Here is an 18,454-nt window from a genome sequence, read left to right as displayed (position 1 = left end):
GACTTTCTCTTTGAAGTGCTGACGTTTAATCAATCTACTGAGATGCAGTGGAGCATTTGGGCCCGAGCAACACATCACATCATTTACCTTTTGATCTCCATTGAGTGTCATTCCTCCGCTTGGATGCTGCTGTCTGAAACAATATTTCTTTGTTCGTCTCTCTGTCTCTGTCATAGATGCTCCCTATGTAGAGATCAAACACTCCTTACCAGCCCCACTGGAGGGGCAGTACCTCAAACTGGAATGTGTACCTCATGGAAACCCCTCGTAAGCATCAGCAATTTATCAGCATCTCGCTGAATTATAATGTTTGCAAAGAGCTTCGCGAAGGTGCACCAAGGAGAAATTGCCCTGTGGGCAGGCCTACGGCTAGCGACTTATAACCACATGCTTGCATTAATGTGATGACTCATAAATGTGATTCTGTTGAAATTAAACAGCTATGAATATATAACCATAAATTCAGACGGAAAACAATATTAAGCAGCTCTTAGCCATTGGTACGAATGAAGCTACTCAGCATACCCAGTCACAGTAATGAGAAAGCAAAACCAAGGTTGCCAAACCATGTGTTGTTACAGGTGTGTGAAGCACCTACAGCTCTGCACATTCTAAATCTCACATCCTTGTGCCAAAAAGATCGTTACTGAGTATTTGATTAACTAAATTATAAAAATAAATACAAATCTAAATATTAAAAAAAAGTATGTGATATGAAGCTTTTAGGCAAATGTCACATCATTGAAAAGAGAAATTATGTTTTTAATTAAAAGCTAAAAATGAATGTTTCATCAGGCCAGACCCAGTTCTCTGGACTAAAGATGGAGGAGAGCTGCCAGACCTGGACCGGGTGATTGTTGAAGGGAGAGAGCTCACCTTCATGGCACTGAACAAAACAGACAACGGCACCTACCGCTGTGAAGCTACCAATCACCTTGGCACCAGCCATGCTGAATATAAGCTGGTTGTTAAAGGTGAGAGAGAGATTACATTAACATGTCTGTTAAAACTAACACAGCTTTTGCTGCTCTCTTGGAAAGCATCTGCATCGCTAATTAAACCTACTTTTCTACCCTGCTAATAACTGTCAAAGCCTCTGAAAGATAAAATGCCTTAAAATGATTGCTGGCCTGAACGATCCAAAATATTTGGTTTAAATGATTAATTCAGACAGAAATGTAAATTCTGTCATCCTTTACTTGCCCTCGTGTTTTTCCAAACGTGTATGACTTAATTTATTTTGCAAAGCATGAAAGAAAATATGTCAGATTTATGAAACCCAAACTTTCACAACATAATTTTGCACAGCATATTTGTTTTAGTCTTTCTATCGACAAGTGTTTTGGTTTGATTTGAGATTGAATAAAGTATTACATTTCAATCCGTTTATAACACAAAATAATCATATTGTTTGAGTAGACTTGGTTATGAATTAATTTAATTTAATTCCTAATATTGGCAGACATTAGCATTCTACATTGCACAATATAAAGAAATTCATATGCACTTGTAAATGATGACAGAATTTTGACAGCCTGAAATATTCCTTTAATTTAGTGACAATTTTCCAAAGAAATATAATCACCTCTGCGTTATAAATCCTGCAAAAGCCATGTGTACTTATGCAGCAACCCACTTTTCTCTGTCCTTGGACTTGTTTTAAGAGAATGAGTTTCACTCACTTAGCATAACAGCAGAGCACAATGGGTCTCGATACACCCTGAGGTTCAGAGGCTACACTGCGTCCACATCTGCCATCACTTTCATCAGAGGCAGCTGTGCGGATATGCTCACAGGCTAAGAACGGATATGACTGTGGGCATCAAGCGGAAGAGTCTCTCCAGCCCCCCTGCTTCTTATGCCTCTGCCTTCTTGACACTAAACCACCCCAGGCTGGAAAACTCTTCCTCCACCTCTCAATTCGAGAAGTTTCTTTTCTCTTACTTTCTCCTTCTATCTCCTCTTTTGTATCCTCCCATAGGGCGTCTTAAGAAGATTTAATTAGCCGTTATGGTGCAGTGTAGGGGTCCAGCCAGTGGCTCATTGAAATGTCAGGACACTATAACAACAAGGAGAACCAAAGCTCTTAATGATGTTGATACTATAAAACTGACACCTTCTCTGTAGGAATAAAAAGCTAATTGGGTGTCACAAATATAAAACACCTTGTCTGAATTCATTACTGTCTTTTTTAAATGGCAAAACATGATGCCGTCCTTCCAACAGTGATTAGCGCAAAACCTGGAGCAATATAATGGTCACTGTCCTTCATCAGATCACCTACCTTGTATTGTGCCAATTGAAAACGCAATATTACCTGTTCAATATGTAGCCGATTACTTTATATTCTAGGCAGAGGGCTGCCATGTCAGTGGGGTACTTGAGTGAGAAGTATAGTCAATATTATTATTCAAATCTCACCCTTAATTAAAATTGGGCCATGACATTTAAATAAGATATTACAGCAGGCCAATAGTACCTAGAATGTTTGAACAGGTTTGAACACTTTAATAAATCTCTGAATCCCCCAACTAAAAAAAAAACAAAATCAAATCCAAGATTTCATGATCTGGTCTAGTTTTAGTTCCATAAGCTACACTTTTAAAATGGCAACAATTCTATATATAGCAGGGGTGAATTTCTGCAGCGCTAGTTCACCAAACAAAAAAATAATGAATGTTTTTAAAAGTTTCCCAAACACTTTCGCTGTCTTTCACTGGTTGGTCAAACCGATAACACACTCACTCTATTGGTTGAGTTAGTGTTGCTATGCTGGGCTGGCTGGATGATCAAACAAAAACAGAAATGTTTTGATAGCAACAGAGACTGTGCTTATACTTAATGGAGAACTTAGCCAATGAATGGCTTATTTGTATTCTCTGCATAGTAATCTAGGATAGGAAAAAGTTTTTTTAACATCTACAATATTACTCAAACACTTCCACCTTACAGAGAAATGCTTACAACCCTGCCACCTTCAAAGAAACCTTTCAAGTAATTATCTTTCTAATAGTACAACCTTGTGCAAAATGACTGGCTCTAGAGACAATTATCAACTGTTGTATGCATACATTAAAACTGAACATGTAGCTGATAATTTCACAAGTGCAAGTGATTTCACAAAGGATTTTATTATTCGAACGATAATGACAATAAATGTCTTTTCACATTTTAGTGTTTGGTTGAAGTGTTATATCCCTGGGCAGCAATCTTCTGTTATGTGCTAAATAACTTTCAAAAAATAAATCTTTTATTCATTCAATACTAAATGCATTATGAATAATGTACTTTGGAAACCTAAAAGAAATCTTATTTGATCCTTTTCAAAAACTCCCAAGGCTCCATCCATCAGTAGTGGTGTTTGATAGGGCAAACACTATTATTATTGCTGTTACTCAGAGCATTTGTTGAAATTCATAACCCTACGGAATATCAGCAAACCACTTTTAACACTAAAAAGTATTAAACTATGACAATGCAGCATGCATTGTGCTAACAATGTGAATGATGCTTCAAATTATACGGTTTGCTATTACTTTTCTACATGACTGGACGGTAAAACCGCTTGAAACACAACCAGTAAGGAACCCCTAACACGCTTAAATATTTTCGAAATACTTTAGTAACCACCTAGCAACATCCTGAGTTTTGCATGGCCAGGAACCACTCACATTTTCCTCAGAGGATTTAAAAATCTAGCCGTGAGCTGCTGTTTACTAATGTCGGCTCCTGAAACCTGTGGTCTGTCTAATTTCCAGTTAGCCAGAGCTGGTAGCTGCTGTGCAATTTTGAGCTATCAGTTGGATTACTCTGCTTGTCTGCTTGAGTCCATTAGTACGAAGGCAGACTGGTGATTTAGCTTATCAACTTGAGCCTAACTCTCCTCTCGTGTCCTTATCATTGCGCTAAACATGCTTTATGCATGCAAAGCGGCTGCCAGCATTAAGCTGATTGTGGAACCAAAATCACGTTCAAGAGGCTTGAATGATGCCTGCTGTTTTTAAAAGCATAAATCACTCAATTTAAACTGAACCTTGAAATTGTACGAAATTAAAATAGATTTGTGTGAATTTTGCTTTCGAGTAAAAAACACTTTAGCTTGGCCCCCTCTACACAATGAATGAACATTCAGGGATGGATCCTGATTCCATTCGACAAAGATGTTAATGCTTTTTCATTTTCAGCATATATATATATATATATATATATATATATATATATATATATATATATATATATATATATATATATATATATAGTGTTGACCATTGTAAGTGTTACTAAATACTATAAAAAGCATAATAATGGCATGTTAACTGGGCCTAAAACACCAACTGATATTAAGCTCTGAACTGTCCTGATATAAAGATATATGATGAGGAACATAAAAGGCTTGTTATGGTGATTGTTCTCCACATTTTCTCCAGCATGTCGGCTGTGCAGACTGCTTTTGATAGTTCATCAAAAATTGATGCTTTTCTCCCTGTATGCGGCTTGCATTTTCCTGCCATTTTGTGAGCAAAACTGTCACTTTGCTACCGTCGTGAACGGTTTGATATATTATACACACACAAAACCTATTATCCATAAACATCATAAAGAAAAGCATACATCTCTGGGATGTCAGCTGTACTTAGCTGTACATGTCGTTTATTTTAATAATTTATTCATGTGTGCATTGTTAAATTAAACCCATTTGGATTTATTTGCATTCTGTCAGCATGACAACTACTGTGTTTCATTTGTTCCATTGTTATAGGAATGTTTTCTTCCCCTTGTCGTTGTTGTTTTGTCTTTTGTCCGTCCTTTTTTGTTTACATGTTTGTTGTCATTGTTGTTTGTCACGTACGACAGATGCCCCCACCACATCGTCACCATCCACAACTTCCCCTGCACCCACCCTCCCAGACACTACAGGTCCCTTAGACTCCAAGCATCTCAATTCTGCTGTCACCGGTAACAGAGGTACTGTACAACCCCACTGCCCTTCCTCCTTTTCCTGCTGATCTCCCTCACACATTCCTATACCTCTCTTTCTTCTCCCCAAGCCAGTTTACTCTGACTGAAGTCTGCAGCTCCAAGGACACATGGAGTCTTTTCATACCCAACAGTCACTCTGCACCTTTGTGTGTCTTTGTTTAGTTCCTATCTCTCCCTTCTACCATCTACTTGTTCTAACTCTGATTTCTAGCATCTCAGATGTGACAGTTTGAGCCCTTTGTGTGTCATTCAACCCATCTTATTAAAGGTATGAATCAACAAAAAAATGAACATTTTAATTGTTTACTCAGACGTTTACCAGCATGCTCTTGTTTTGCTTTCATTAGTACACAAAAACAATTTCTGCTATGTTTCACAAATAATTACAAAGAAATGGCATATAATGTGAAATGACAATGAATCTTTGTTTTACAACTTCAAAAATCTTTTTTTTTTACATCAGCTCATTAAATACGATTCAAAAAATTGTGCATCCAAGGCAGCTTTCACCTCAGTCGTGAAAAATGCCTGGTTCTTTCATGCAGAGCACATGGGTGTGGGTCTGTATTAGATTCAACTTTGTTCACCTTAACTTTATTCTCTTCTGAAATTTGTGCATCTTACAGGGTCTGAACAACAGCCCCCATCAGTTAAGAGCATTTACACCAAGCCTGTAGGCATATCTGTACCACGTGACATAAGTGTTCTTTAGACCCTTGCAGTAAACGTCCAGTCTCAGGGGTATCAGGGTCTGTTTTGCTTCTTGTTTATGAATGTTTCTGCTAAATATAGACAGTGTGATTTATAAGGTGTATCTAAAAAAAAAAATTCACACTCCCCATGGACTCTCCATAAGGTCGTTTGAATGTCTACCTATTTTCGTGTGACTTGTGAGGGGTGCAGCCCTGTTGGTGCAACTTTAAAGGAAGTTTGTGCTTGTGTTGCATCACGGTTCCATTGTTCAAAGTGGCTCACTTGGTTAAATTTGAGGATAACTTGGATTTTCTGGTCTTTGATACAAGATTAAAGTTTATCCGGCATCAGTATGTTCCTGTTTCTGAAGATACCCCAGTTTTATGCTGAAATGATCTTTTAAAACCAGAATGGAATCAGCAACTTGTGAAGAAATGCTGTGCATATTCCTTCCGTCGAAAAGGATTTCTCTCCAAGCTTGTAATGCTGTACGTCTGCGGTGTTAACAGATCTTATTTCTCTAAATGCATTAGCAGCTCATTCTCCTGCCCACGATCAATGGGGGCGTACCGGCGGCGAATTTCTGGCCTCATCGTTCTGCCAGGCTTAATGGGAATAATAACTCTTCCTCAAAGAAACACGGGGCCTAGACGATCCCATCAGTGCGTCTCTCGTCCCTGTTAAATCTGCCAAATGTGTTTTTATGGCTTGCAAATTAGCTGTGACCTTATGAAGCTGAAAGGTTGAATAAAGTAATGGGGATGCTGAGAATTTAAAATATTTACAGCTCACTTTTCATAATCAGCATGAAAGCGCACTGCCGTAGACCCCTGCGCCGTTATTGTCCCACGGAGACACTTTTACAGGGATAATGATTGGTCATGCCTTTTGTCTTTAGACAGGGAGAGGAAAGTGCAGAAATTTATCTGTTTTAGGGAGGGTCTGGGTCTGGGTTCATTAGCCAAGGCCAGAAATGAAAGAGAGGACAACAAAGCGCAGCAGTTTTGCAAAATTATTACAAAACTTTTTCTACTTGTCCAGCGTCTGCCAAGAATTACCCGGCTTAATTGGATTTAACTTCAGGACATAAACAGAGAAGGGGCTATCGTGGAAGTACTGAAGTTTTTGAAGCTTTGAAATATGTTGGCTTGAAAAAAAACCCCAATTATTTCAAATTATGTCCTATTATTTCCGCTGTAGGTCACTGTGGATTCGTCCAAGACCCTTTGTCGAAAAGACATGTTATACATGGCTGGAGACTACTAGACTCCTGCAAGGAGTCTCACAGTGCACAGTGCAACATATGTTTCTTGAAGCGTTGACCAGAAACCCAGCAATTACTCAACATGGCCACACCACAGGAGCGTAATAGGCAGACGTGGGCCTGTCAGTTGTGGCCTGGATACGGCCTTGTTCATGGGCTGTAATCCCAGTAAGAAGCAAACAAATGAGCAATCCTCAGAGAGTCATTTGCAAGTTCCAACACTTTGTTCCTGGTCTGGTGCCGCCCTGGAAAGCTTTGTTCATCCAATTAGTGCTTTACGAGAAGTCTAGAGCCACGTTCGAGTTTCTTGAGTTATTTCTTTATGTCTCATGACTGATTGTGACTGCGAACGTGTGAATCTCGAGCCAATTCTGAATGATTAAAATTACAAATGATGATTAAAAAAAAAACATTCTGTGCATTCATGTTCTAGTAAAATTGACGTTACAACCTTAAACTGAAAACGTTTTATTTAAGATAAATAGAAGAAAAACTTTGAAATGAATATTTATGTTGTTTATTCAACATTTGTTATCCATGTTAACCATGTGAAAGGACTACCAATGTAGTTTTATGACTGAAACAAAGTGATGGTGTGAAATTTCAGCATTTTTTTTAAAAAGAATAAGAATCTTTGGAAAGTATGAGTACAATACACAATTGTTACAATTAATATTTTGTCTAAAACTCTAATTATTTTTCCAAGTTAACTTGAAATATGTGCTTATGTTTAGTATTTCCTGCATACTTAACAGATGTAAATACATTTTGTGATAAGTCAGTTATGCGTGACAGCGTAAAAGTGTAAAAAGTGTAAAAGCACTAAGCACAACTAGGGGTTAAGGAATAATGTGAAATGGATTATAAACCTTATAAGCTTGGTTTAGAATTTATTAATTAGGTGACTGTGACTTTAATGGTTGTCCTGCTTGGCCTTTCTAAAATAGCAGAAAAGTGACCAGTAGCCATAGTAAATGATCGCTTACATAGAGGCTTCTTCTTGGTCTAAAAGTCTTCAAAATTGCAGCCAGCTGCAATTTTCTTTCTTGGCACAGCAGCAAAGCTCTTAAAATATAAGTATTATCTCCCCCAAAAAGTGGAATTTCAAATATCTAAAAAAGATATAATATTTGCAGTGCCCCTGGGCACAGTCCATCTCTGAGATTTTTATAGACATTACTTATCCTGTATGAATTAACGCTAAACATTACAGACAGTTACTTTAGAGACATATATCCAGAAAACGAATCCCGAATAGGGTTTTAGAAGCACAGAGAGAGAATTTCATCGTGGAAATCATTCATCCTGCTGCTTATTCTCAATAGAAGGATTAAAATGATTTTGAACTTCATATCAGTGAACATCTCAGAATTATTGATTTGAACTCCAAGAAAGGTGTGTTCCAGAATGAAAAAGCATTTCCTTGGAGGGGCTGCCAGAGGACACCAGCAGAAGCCGGCTCTGTTTAAATGGATAAGTCAAAGTTTCAGCTGCCGTGTCCCTGGAGGGTCAGTTAAATATTGAGAAAGGAGTCCTGAGCGCCCTTCTCTCTCTCCTTTCTGAAAATGACACAACACAGGAGGAATTAAAATGTAATGCAAAGGTCTTTTTCCTCGGTCACGCAGCGCGGTTATTGATGATCTGTCACATTAAGTCATGTCGAGGGAAGACTTATGGTAACAATTTAAAATATAACAGGAAAGGAAAAAAGAAAAATCATTAAACTCTGCCACCGAATATGAATTACGAATAAGACTCTCTTCATTCATTTTGTTTCCGTGGAAAGGAGACACTTTAAGTAATCCTCTGGAAGCCTTGAGCTGCTTTAATTTGCTGAAATGAACACTCGCCATTTCCCAGCATTCACTGCAGATCAAGTTTGTAGCACGATGGCCTAATTACGAATGTTACAGCGTAACGTCTCCAAATCATTCAATGGCTCGTGCCTCTCAGTGGAGAACACCTGTATTTGTTTTCTTTTTTCTGCCTATTCGGGTCCATTCTGTCTCTCTCCAGACACACTTTTTTTTTTAACCACAATTAAAAGCCGTAATTTGTTTTGAAAATCTAATTAAACTGTGCTGACCAACTCAGCGGTCCGCCTTTGCCCCCGTTTGGCATTAGATCAACTCTCAAGAGCATCCGGTATGTAAATCAGCCCTCTGAAGACTCACAGGTCATTTAAGAGGTTGCTGTGCTGGGCAAAGAGATGTGAACGACAGACCAGGAGCATTTAGCTCTTTTCTCTTTTCTGCATGAATGGCGAGTGGATGGAATGGTTGATTTGGATGTTTAATGTTTATTTCCTAGATTGGGCCCTCATGAGGGCCACACAGCTCAGAATATAACAGCCTCTTTTTCTTCCTGGTAACAGTTTTCCATTAGACCCAATTGTCAAATGTTTTTTCCCTGATTGACTTATTAAACAGTGCATTAAGCCATTATTTCTCTTTATTTATATATTTACTGAGTCCTAGAGGCATTTAATATTATTTAATTGGCTGGCTTTTACTGCTGCCGGTGTGTCATGAAGAGAAGTGAGCCTGCACATGCAGAAAGAGAACAGGAACTATAGGATCTGAGGCAGAATATTCATATGGCTTCCTAGAAAGAAATGACACTGTAATACCCATTAACTGGGAAATCAGCCAAGGCTATGCTTTTAGATTGTTCAAGAGACTGTAAAATACTCATAAAATAACTGTAGGATGTTTTATTAACCTGTTTCTGCAGACTTGCGGAAGGTCTAAGAAGGTCTATAATACCTAGAGAAAACCATCCATTAGCATTCCCATTCATCTCTGTGGTAGTTTATCAGCTGGTGTAGGTTTTTAAATGGTCATCAGTGGAGAAAAATGTCCACAAAACTGTTTGTCCACAAAACCATATCCACATTTTCACTGGGAGTATGCCGCGTTTACCCTGAGATACGATTTATTAACATTAATCTTCTGTTTCTGATAGAACATTCACAAACCTCCACGCGTCTAGTTTTATTTTAGATCCAATTTGTAGAGGGAAAGTTAACTCACAAATGAAAAAGCTCTAACATAGCAACATATATGAGCAAAATAAATAAACCTTATTCTGAAATAACCCTTTTAAATGTGGAAGTTTGCAGATGTTCTCAGACACAGATTACTAATGTTGATGTATCTCATGGTAAACAGCTTAATATCCAGCAGAGTTTCTAATCAAGTCTAATGAGCTCACACTTAAACTCATAATTTGGTTAATAACACTATCTTTCCATTCCACTGCATTTGACAATTTATGTGTAATTTGGTTTGCTTCTGGTTGATTGTGGTGGAACATTTGAATCCAAGAGTCAGAGCAAATCATGCGTACAGCAATCAAATCACAAATGCTATTGAATAGCTTGTGCTGGGATTTCATATTAGGTGATTTATTGGGAAGGTTTCCATTGAATTTGGCTTGCGCATAGAGGGCGGTGTTTTGATATATTACAATTCTTTCGGTAGGCCAACCGTCTTTCAATTTGGAAGCACATCAGCGGTTGCCCTGTAAATGTTAATTTCCAGTGTTCGATTGTACCATGAAGGTGAAGCTTTCCAGTTCAGCACTTTCTCTGTCGCTGTCCTTCAATAGCTCACCGATGTAAAGAAGATCAACGAAGCGTACATTCACTTTACACTCAGCCCACGCTCACCATCTCCCTTTAAGGCATTTATACAAATATCGCAGAGATTACCGCAAAAAAAATAATCTCCCAGACAGCATTAGCATGTGGAGTTAATGGTAACGCTCACCTTGAAATGTCATCCAGACAAGAGCGCAACATGGCCGCCCCTGCTGCTCCTGCCCCCCGAGGCCTGTTCGCAACCCCTGCCATGTGGATTTGTTAAAAGAGTGCTTCCTGCATGTTTCTCCTCTGAAACCGTTTTCTTTAAGAATTCATGTGACCGCGGGGGTTCGAGCGCGCTGGGTGCTGTTGCTGTATTCAATGTTGTTTAGCCGCTGCTGGATTGAAAGCTTCTTCTCAGATGCGCCGCTGGCGAGTTTATATCCCACACCATCAGAGCGGTGCGGTTTTACTGCCGTTAATTTGTTACATTTGCCAGAGCCACACAATGCAGGGGCCAGGGGAAGACATTATGAATATTAAAATAGGAATGCGCGTGCGGTGCTTCCATATTAAATCATAAGGGAAGGACTGTCGCAGGCCTTATTAAAAGATAATGTGTGCTGGGGGAGAGGAAACATATCACTTCTCTGCTGGTGGATCCCACTATGTTAAGCCCACTGCGTGTCTAAGGACAAACGCTCTGATGAGTTAAGCCTGTGTGCGGTGCACAAGGACAGAAAATGAGAGGCTAAGAAAGAGGGATAGTAAGCCAAGTGCAGGGTGCACAATTGCAAGGGGTTTGGAGAAGAAGTTAAAGCTTGAACTCTGCGGTACCTAGAGGGAGGCAAAATGAAATAGCATAAAGTACATATACGTTTTAATTGTATATGTTTATATGGGGAACCTTTCCTTAGATGTTTGACACTAGAGGATATTGAACATTACATAAACAAAGTCTTTTAAGTAAAAGTTTTTCACAAATATTGTAATTAAATGTGGTCAGATTAAAATTTTGAGTATTTTCAGATTAAAATTTTATATATATATATATATATATATATATATATATATATATATATATATATATATATATATATATATATATATATATATATATATATATATACACATATTATAAGCAGTATATGACGTTACACACACACATATATAATATATACATTGTCATCATATATATTTTAACTTATTTATTTATATATAAATAATGTGTGTGTTTGTGTGTGTATTAGATATACATATATTTAATATATAAACTTATATATATATATATATATATATATATATATATATATATATATATATAATAATTCTACACAGTACACACAAATGTAAACAAAATATTTATATTTGATGTGATTAATCGTAATATGTTTCATATGTTTTAACATTAGACCTTTTTATTTGTGACATTACCCCATTTTTTCTTTATTTATCTCTTTATTGCAAGAATATATATAGACAATACAACTTGCATAACACCTCCGCAGAACTGTTGAAAATGACAGAAAAAAATCCTATAAATGTTGTCCCGCTTCCTCTGAAAGTCATTGTATAATTCCACACTGCGGATGTGTGCGATCTGGAGCTGCACGCTGCTCTTGTTTTGCTTTGACTAATGGAATGAACTATGTAACTCCTTCTCTCTAACTGTAGAAATGATCTTTAATATAGTTAGAGATTACCAGGCCTCACACAGTGTCAATGGACTCGCCCTATAGGACGGCACTCAGCACGGCAACCCCACTGTGTGTTGATAAAAATAGAGCGAGGACAGAGAAGGGCTAATTATCACAACACTGAGGGATGTACTTGAGATTCACAGTCTAATGTTCAGGGACAAAAGTGTCTGAACACAGCACTGATATTTGGAATAGCGGTGCCAAGAATTTGTTTTGTTACTTTTCCAAGTTAAACATCACTGAGAAAACTCTGGATAAAGCGGCATAAAGGTGAGGCTGTTCGATACCTGAACTAAAGACACACACACACACACAGTGACGATACTTTTTGGGACTTAAGTTTGATTTATTGATGTCATAAAAATTGAGAGAATTTAATACCGCAGCCTTTCACTGTTGGAAATTCAGAAACATGCGCCTGTCAGATACGAGTACACGTTCCACATTTCATATTTCAGCGAGCCGCTAAAAGGGTGATAGAGATCTGCACCGTATTTAGTTTTTTTTATTGTGATTGATTGTCACAGGGAAGTCAGATGCAGCTTGTAGGTTTTTATACTCCTCATGTAAACACAACAAAGAGAAGAAATGCTATTATTGAGAGAGCGCGGGAAAAAAAAAACAGCCACTCTGTGAGATGTCAATCAGAGGGATGGAGCCGGCGAGCCCAGCCGATGTCGATCCGAGGTGGGATTCTCCATTACCGAAATGAGAGCTGATGGACTGTTTGAATGCCTCTCTGGCCCTGAGTTTATCCCGGCTTTGTGCGGCTTGATACAGTAATTGCAGGCAGTGATTAGGAAGCTCCCGCAGCACAAAGCACAGCCCGGATTAAACACACACGCTGTGGCAGATGCAACGCATGCTGTCAATTATAATATACCACTCCAAATGGCACTAAGCAGGGACATAATAAAGAACCAGAGCTCAGAGAGAGAAAAGAGACGAGCCCATCTTACAAATTAACAATACTCGGAGGTTCAAGAGCATTGTCTGGTCGAGGATGAAATGAAGTAGCCCACAATTTAAACAGCAGGTCTTGTCTTCTGTAACCAAGTGCCAGTAACCAAGAGCTTTATTCTACTGTGTACACTCTTAAAAATAAAGGCTAGTTTTTGGTATCTATAGGGGCTTTCGCACAACGTAATTGTAAGAACTAGCCGGCATGGTGGGTTTCGTGATAAGGGAGATGGAATGTAAATGCACAATTTACGTGATTGAAAGAGCATGAAAATCTGACTAAATCCAGCCTGGTCTCATGAAAATACATATAAATGCATATTTAGTATGGCAAATAAAAAGCAGTGTATGTGTTACACGCACGTGTTTGGCGTGCATATAAGATGCTGTTTTTGTGTGCATATAATATGAAGTTTGGTGGTTTGCGTAGAAGTTTTCGAGTAAGACAACTTTCAGTGTTACATATGACTGCTAAATGACAATATTGGAATAAATGTTTCATATTCGTGATTTTTAAGAAATGCTGGATAACCAGTGTTTCGTATGCATTTGGCCAATCGGCATACACTAGGACTACATAAATTCCTAGCTATATATATATGGTTACTACAATAAAACCATGTTGTTGTTTTTTTTAAGGGAATACCCCCCAGTAGATGCATGTTAAGTATTACATGTCAAAACCATTGACTTTAATAGGAAGTTGACCTTCCTTGGCAGCTTCTGGAAAGACATCTCTGTGCAGCTGACGACACGGTGTTTGTTGTGGCCCATGTCTTCCTCTTTACTTTCATTCTAGGCATGCATAGATACCTGTCAGACCACCATATGGCTGGACCTGTCATTTCAGACAGACTTTAAAACTCCTTGACCAGGAGAGGGCTAAAGCTTTAGTCCAAAAAATGTGTTATCAACCTTCTGATGTTTCAGAAGGTAAAAAAAAAAAATACATGATGAAATGAAAAAGGTTACCAACTATGTTTTCTACTTCTCTTTTTCTCTCTTACAGATCCTAATGCCCTGCCAGGCCCTCCAGACCACGCTCTGATTGGTGGAATTGTCGCTGTTGTCGTCTTTGCCACTTTGTGCTTAATTATTGTATTGGGACGCTACCTGGCACGACATAAAGGTATGATTTTTTATTTCTGTAAAATGCAGACACAGTAACATTCAAAAATACATCATCGTCTGTTGTGGGTTTCAAAACTCGTGAAATAAAACTGTATTTTGAATCATTGGAGACAAAAGAAAAGTTTCACATAAATTAAAAATAGGGGCAAAGTTTGAAGTTTACATAATATTATAACAAAAAAATAATATATATATATATATATATATATTTTAAAATAATACGTTAAATTTTAAACATTTTGTTATTTAATATTACAATTACATACACTTATATGAGAATATTAGAATATATGCATATTAGAATGATTTCTGAACAATTATGTGACACTGAAAACTAGCATAATTGCTGAATATTTGCATTTTCAAAAGTGGTCTCAGATTTTCCGGACTTGATAATTATCTTGCCATTTTGAAATTTCCAGCACTTTATTTGTTTCCTTTTTTACCAGAGTCCAAATAAACAAGTATTGTAAAATTTCAGTGACATTTAAAAAAAAAACCTTCATATCAAAAACTTGTGTGTTTTTTAGGCACGTATTTGACAAACGAGGCCAAAGGTGCGGATGACGCCCCGGACGCAGACACAGCCATCATCAATGCTGACGGCAACCACGCACACGCAGAAGAAAAGAAAGAGTATTTCATTTAGACTGAAAGTGGCACTGCGCTCCTATCTCTCTCTCTCTCTCGCTCTCTCTCTCTCTCTCTCTCTGTCCTCCCGTTCCTTCCCTCCTTCCCTGCACCGCGTAGGAACTTCTTCAGACAGCAGCGGAGGCTTCTTCTTACCCTTCTATTCCCTTCAGTTTGTTGTTTTTTCATTTCAGTTTCGGATTTCTTTTGCTTTTTTCGATAACAGCTCACCTCCTACTTTTTACGAGCAACTTATTTGCTGAAGATGTCACCTTTTGTAATCATTAAATAGCTGTAAAACACAACAAAGTAGTACAAAAAAAAGTCACAATCTTCAAATACGTAAAAGAAAAAAAAAGAGAAAATAATCTGCAGCCATTTTTCAGTAAGGACTCGCCCTTCATCCTCTCACAGTGCCTAAATATACAGATGTCCGCTGAGTTTCAGTCAATGCCTTCATGTTTGTCAGGCTTCTGATTGGTTGCTTGCTTTTTATCTTCAGCGTTATGATTTTTTTAAATTTTGTGCTCTGTTACTTTTTGTTTTAATAATTTCTACTTTGATTTTGGTTGTGATTCATGCTGAAACCATTTATTGTGACGTTTCTCCCAAAAAAAAAAATGATGTACAGTAGTAAAAATATACTCTGACTTGAAGTGAGGGAGGTTCCCTTTTTATTCTACAGATTTTTAGGTGTTAATAATGTTATCAGTACGTAGCGACGCTCCATTTTCCAAATTACCATTACATGATGTGAAACCGACAGCTCACACTATGGCTAAAATCAGTATTTTGTACTTGAACTGTAGATATTGGTACGTAAATGAATAGCTTCACAGAAGGTCTCAATGTGTTCCACCGAAGATCACCTTGTATTTTTCAATTAGTTGAAACTGTCACCAAATAAACCATAGCAGGTTTAGTGATTTAGCAACCAGGCAAAGAAAGAAAGAACAAGCCCAGTTGTGTGTTTGTTTAGTACGATGCTGCATCTTTACTGCTAGGTTCTGCAGCAGTCTGTGTATTCCTGCACTGATACGGAGCATTTTCATAACAACAGATCCACTGATATATCATCCTTTCAGCTGTTTACACAACCGTTGTGCCGAACACAAGAAATCTCACAACACAGAAAGCGATATTCAACGAAAACAACTATTTCAGTGCTCTTAAACCTGCACATCACTGGTCAGATATATATACAGCTCATTAAAGATCCCAAAAATGTTTTATGCAAACCTGAACATTATAATAACGTTGAGAGAACGTTGCCCATGCGTATCACTCATTTTACAGCGGCCAATCAAAAAAATAAGCACAAATGACTCGCATCAACTCATGAATCAGTCTAAAACAGCAAATCGCGAACTAACTTTCATTACCCAAACTGGAAGTCAAAGGTTATGTTAATGTTTGGAAGTGTTTTTGAAATTACGGTATTCTTTTTTTTTTTGTTCTTTTGTTGATTTTTATGATGAATAGACAACCTTGCTAAGGCTGTATAATATATCTGCTAAATGTGGTAACTAGTGAAAATTGTTGTTAGATTTTGGGATCCCTAATTCCATCAAGTTTGTATATTAGCTGATCTAAATAGTGGTTGGGGAAAAATATCTTATTTTTCATCTTTTTCATCTTATTTGTCAATGAAAGGTTCTCGACGACTTCATAATCTTTGCTTTAGCTCAAGGCGTGTATATACTGTACAAGTATCACATTTTGGTAAAACATTTTTTGAAGGAATGTTTGTGTTCGACTCACGATGTAAATTATTTAATTTCGCTTCATTGAAAACCACTCAATGAGTTTGACAGCATTTGTGACAGCAATGGAATACTTAATGAAATGGCAATGCTATGTGTTTGTTGAATGGGAGACTTTTAAATCACCTTCGCCCGATGTGCGTTTCCTTGTAAATGATGACGATTCGTGTTCATACCTGCTTTCGCGGTCCATCTCCGTTCTCACATATCAATGCTTATGAAACCCACAGATGCTCAAGCTTTAAATTTGATCATTTTAGTCATAATGCGCCACGATAACACATATCACTTCCATATACAAGTATGTTACTCAAATGTAATTGTCTCGTCACATGTATCCCTAATATGTGTGAATATATTAATGGCTAGGAATATGGTATCCTTTGAGAGAGTCACTGGGCTGTGTGTTATCAGATTGCATACTCCTTAAGGCCAAACCATTTATCAGTGCACAAAAAAAACAATTTAAGCCTTATGAAATGAAACATAACCGCTGACATGCTACTCAAGCCACGATTACCTTTCATTTATTTCTCTTTTCCTTCTGCTTCTCTCTCTTCATGTGAATTGGCTAAAAGCCGTCTGTCTGGCATAATAACTGCTAACAATGTTTGGTACTTGTCTGTCTGATTGTGACACTGACCTTACGCTGCCTTTATGGTCAGTATATCACATGCTATTATCAAGAAAATATATCAGATTTTGACCAGTTACAGGACATACTCAACATTTCTAAGAACAAATAAATCAGCTTCTTTTATCACCATAATTGCCTTTGTGTTTGTAGTGGGAGCTTCATGCTGTTTTGTTTCAGCGATGATGCCTGGTTGTTTCTTTTCCTTCAAACTCGCCTTTATAAATTGCATGTTATATTGTCACCTCATATTCACGTTTTTAACGCAGCAACGCATTTCCAGTTTGATGTTTTAGTCCGGCTAGTGACTGCATTGCAAAAGGTACAAAAGGTTCATAGCTAAAACGATGGCCTAAAATGTTTGGATATAAGGTCTTGGATAAAAAAAAAAAAAAAAAAAAAGATTCAGTCAATCAGTGTAATTTCCCATTTGAATCCCTGGTAGCTTACCAGCTATTATGAAAATATAGACCATAAAAACATGCTAACAGCAAGCTATACTGAATCAGTTACAATGTGTTCATTTCAATTGGTCACGTATGAGACTGGGTTTTGGAACAGAGGTCAAATTTTGTCAATTAGATTTATATTCACAATTCTTCTTAAAATGCTGTTTAAAAATCTTATGAATATGATTTGGAAAAAGTTCCATATTTCTAAATAAAATGCACCTGGGTTATTTCTCCTCCCCGACAGAGTCTAAAAATATAGACTGTATCAATTAACAAGCAGATTTTGTTGGCAGAATAGTGAAGGTTTCCCTAAAATTCACATTTATGATAGCAGTTGAACGTGGGAAAAGTAAAATGCATTCACTTTCATCAACGTTCATTTACCGAGTTCCGAATATTTCATGCACTGAAATAAAAGCATCTGTGTATTTAAAACACCTAGCGAAGAATCTTTTTACTGAACCGGCCAGAATAGAAAACGTAACACTGTTAATCAAAAAAGTTAATTTATGTTATTTTAAGCAGCTGCATTTTTTTGCATCTCAGGTATGAAGCGTATTTCTTTCTATTTTAACGCATACAAACCTCATACCAATTTATTTCTATTTGCTCGATCGTGCTGCATTTAAAACATCATTATAATCACGCTAATATCTCAGTGTTT

General features: G+C 37.4%; 1 protein-coding gene across 3 annotated transcripts in view; it reads left to right on the top strand.

The window, feature by feature from the left end:
• The window catches only part of cadm2a (cell adhesion molecule 2a), a 1,030,129-nt gene that overhangs the window by 1,010,979 nt on the left and 696 nt on the right, over nt 1-18,454 (top strand). For 2 of the 3 annotated variants that reach the window (XM_043250641.1, XM_043250639.1), the window contains 5 exons: nt 177-267; nt 796-974; nt 4,855-4,965; nt 14,190-14,309; nt 14,842-18,454. The exon at nt 14,842-18,454 is cut by the window's right edge and continues 696 nt beyond it. In XM_043250641.1, the coding sequence (XP_043106576.1) occupies nt 177-267; nt 796-974; nt 4,855-4,965; nt 14,190-14,309; nt 14,842-14,960 (620 nt within the window). In that variant the 3' untranslated portion in view covers nt 14,961-18,454. The remainder of the gene's footprint in view (nt 1-176; nt 268-795; nt 975-4,854; nt 4,966-14,189; nt 14,310-14,841) is intronic. The other variant, XM_043250642.1, reaches the window with a different exon arrangement.

This window comes from Puntigrus tetrazona, chromosome 10, assembly GCF_018831695.1.
Source record: "Puntigrus tetrazona isolate hp1 chromosome 10, ASM1883169v1, whole genome shotgun sequence".
NCBI lineage: Eukaryota > Metazoa > Chordata > Actinopteri > Cypriniformes > Cyprinidae > Puntigrus > Puntigrus tetrazona.
This window is presented reverse-complemented; position numbering and strand designations above follow the sequence as displayed.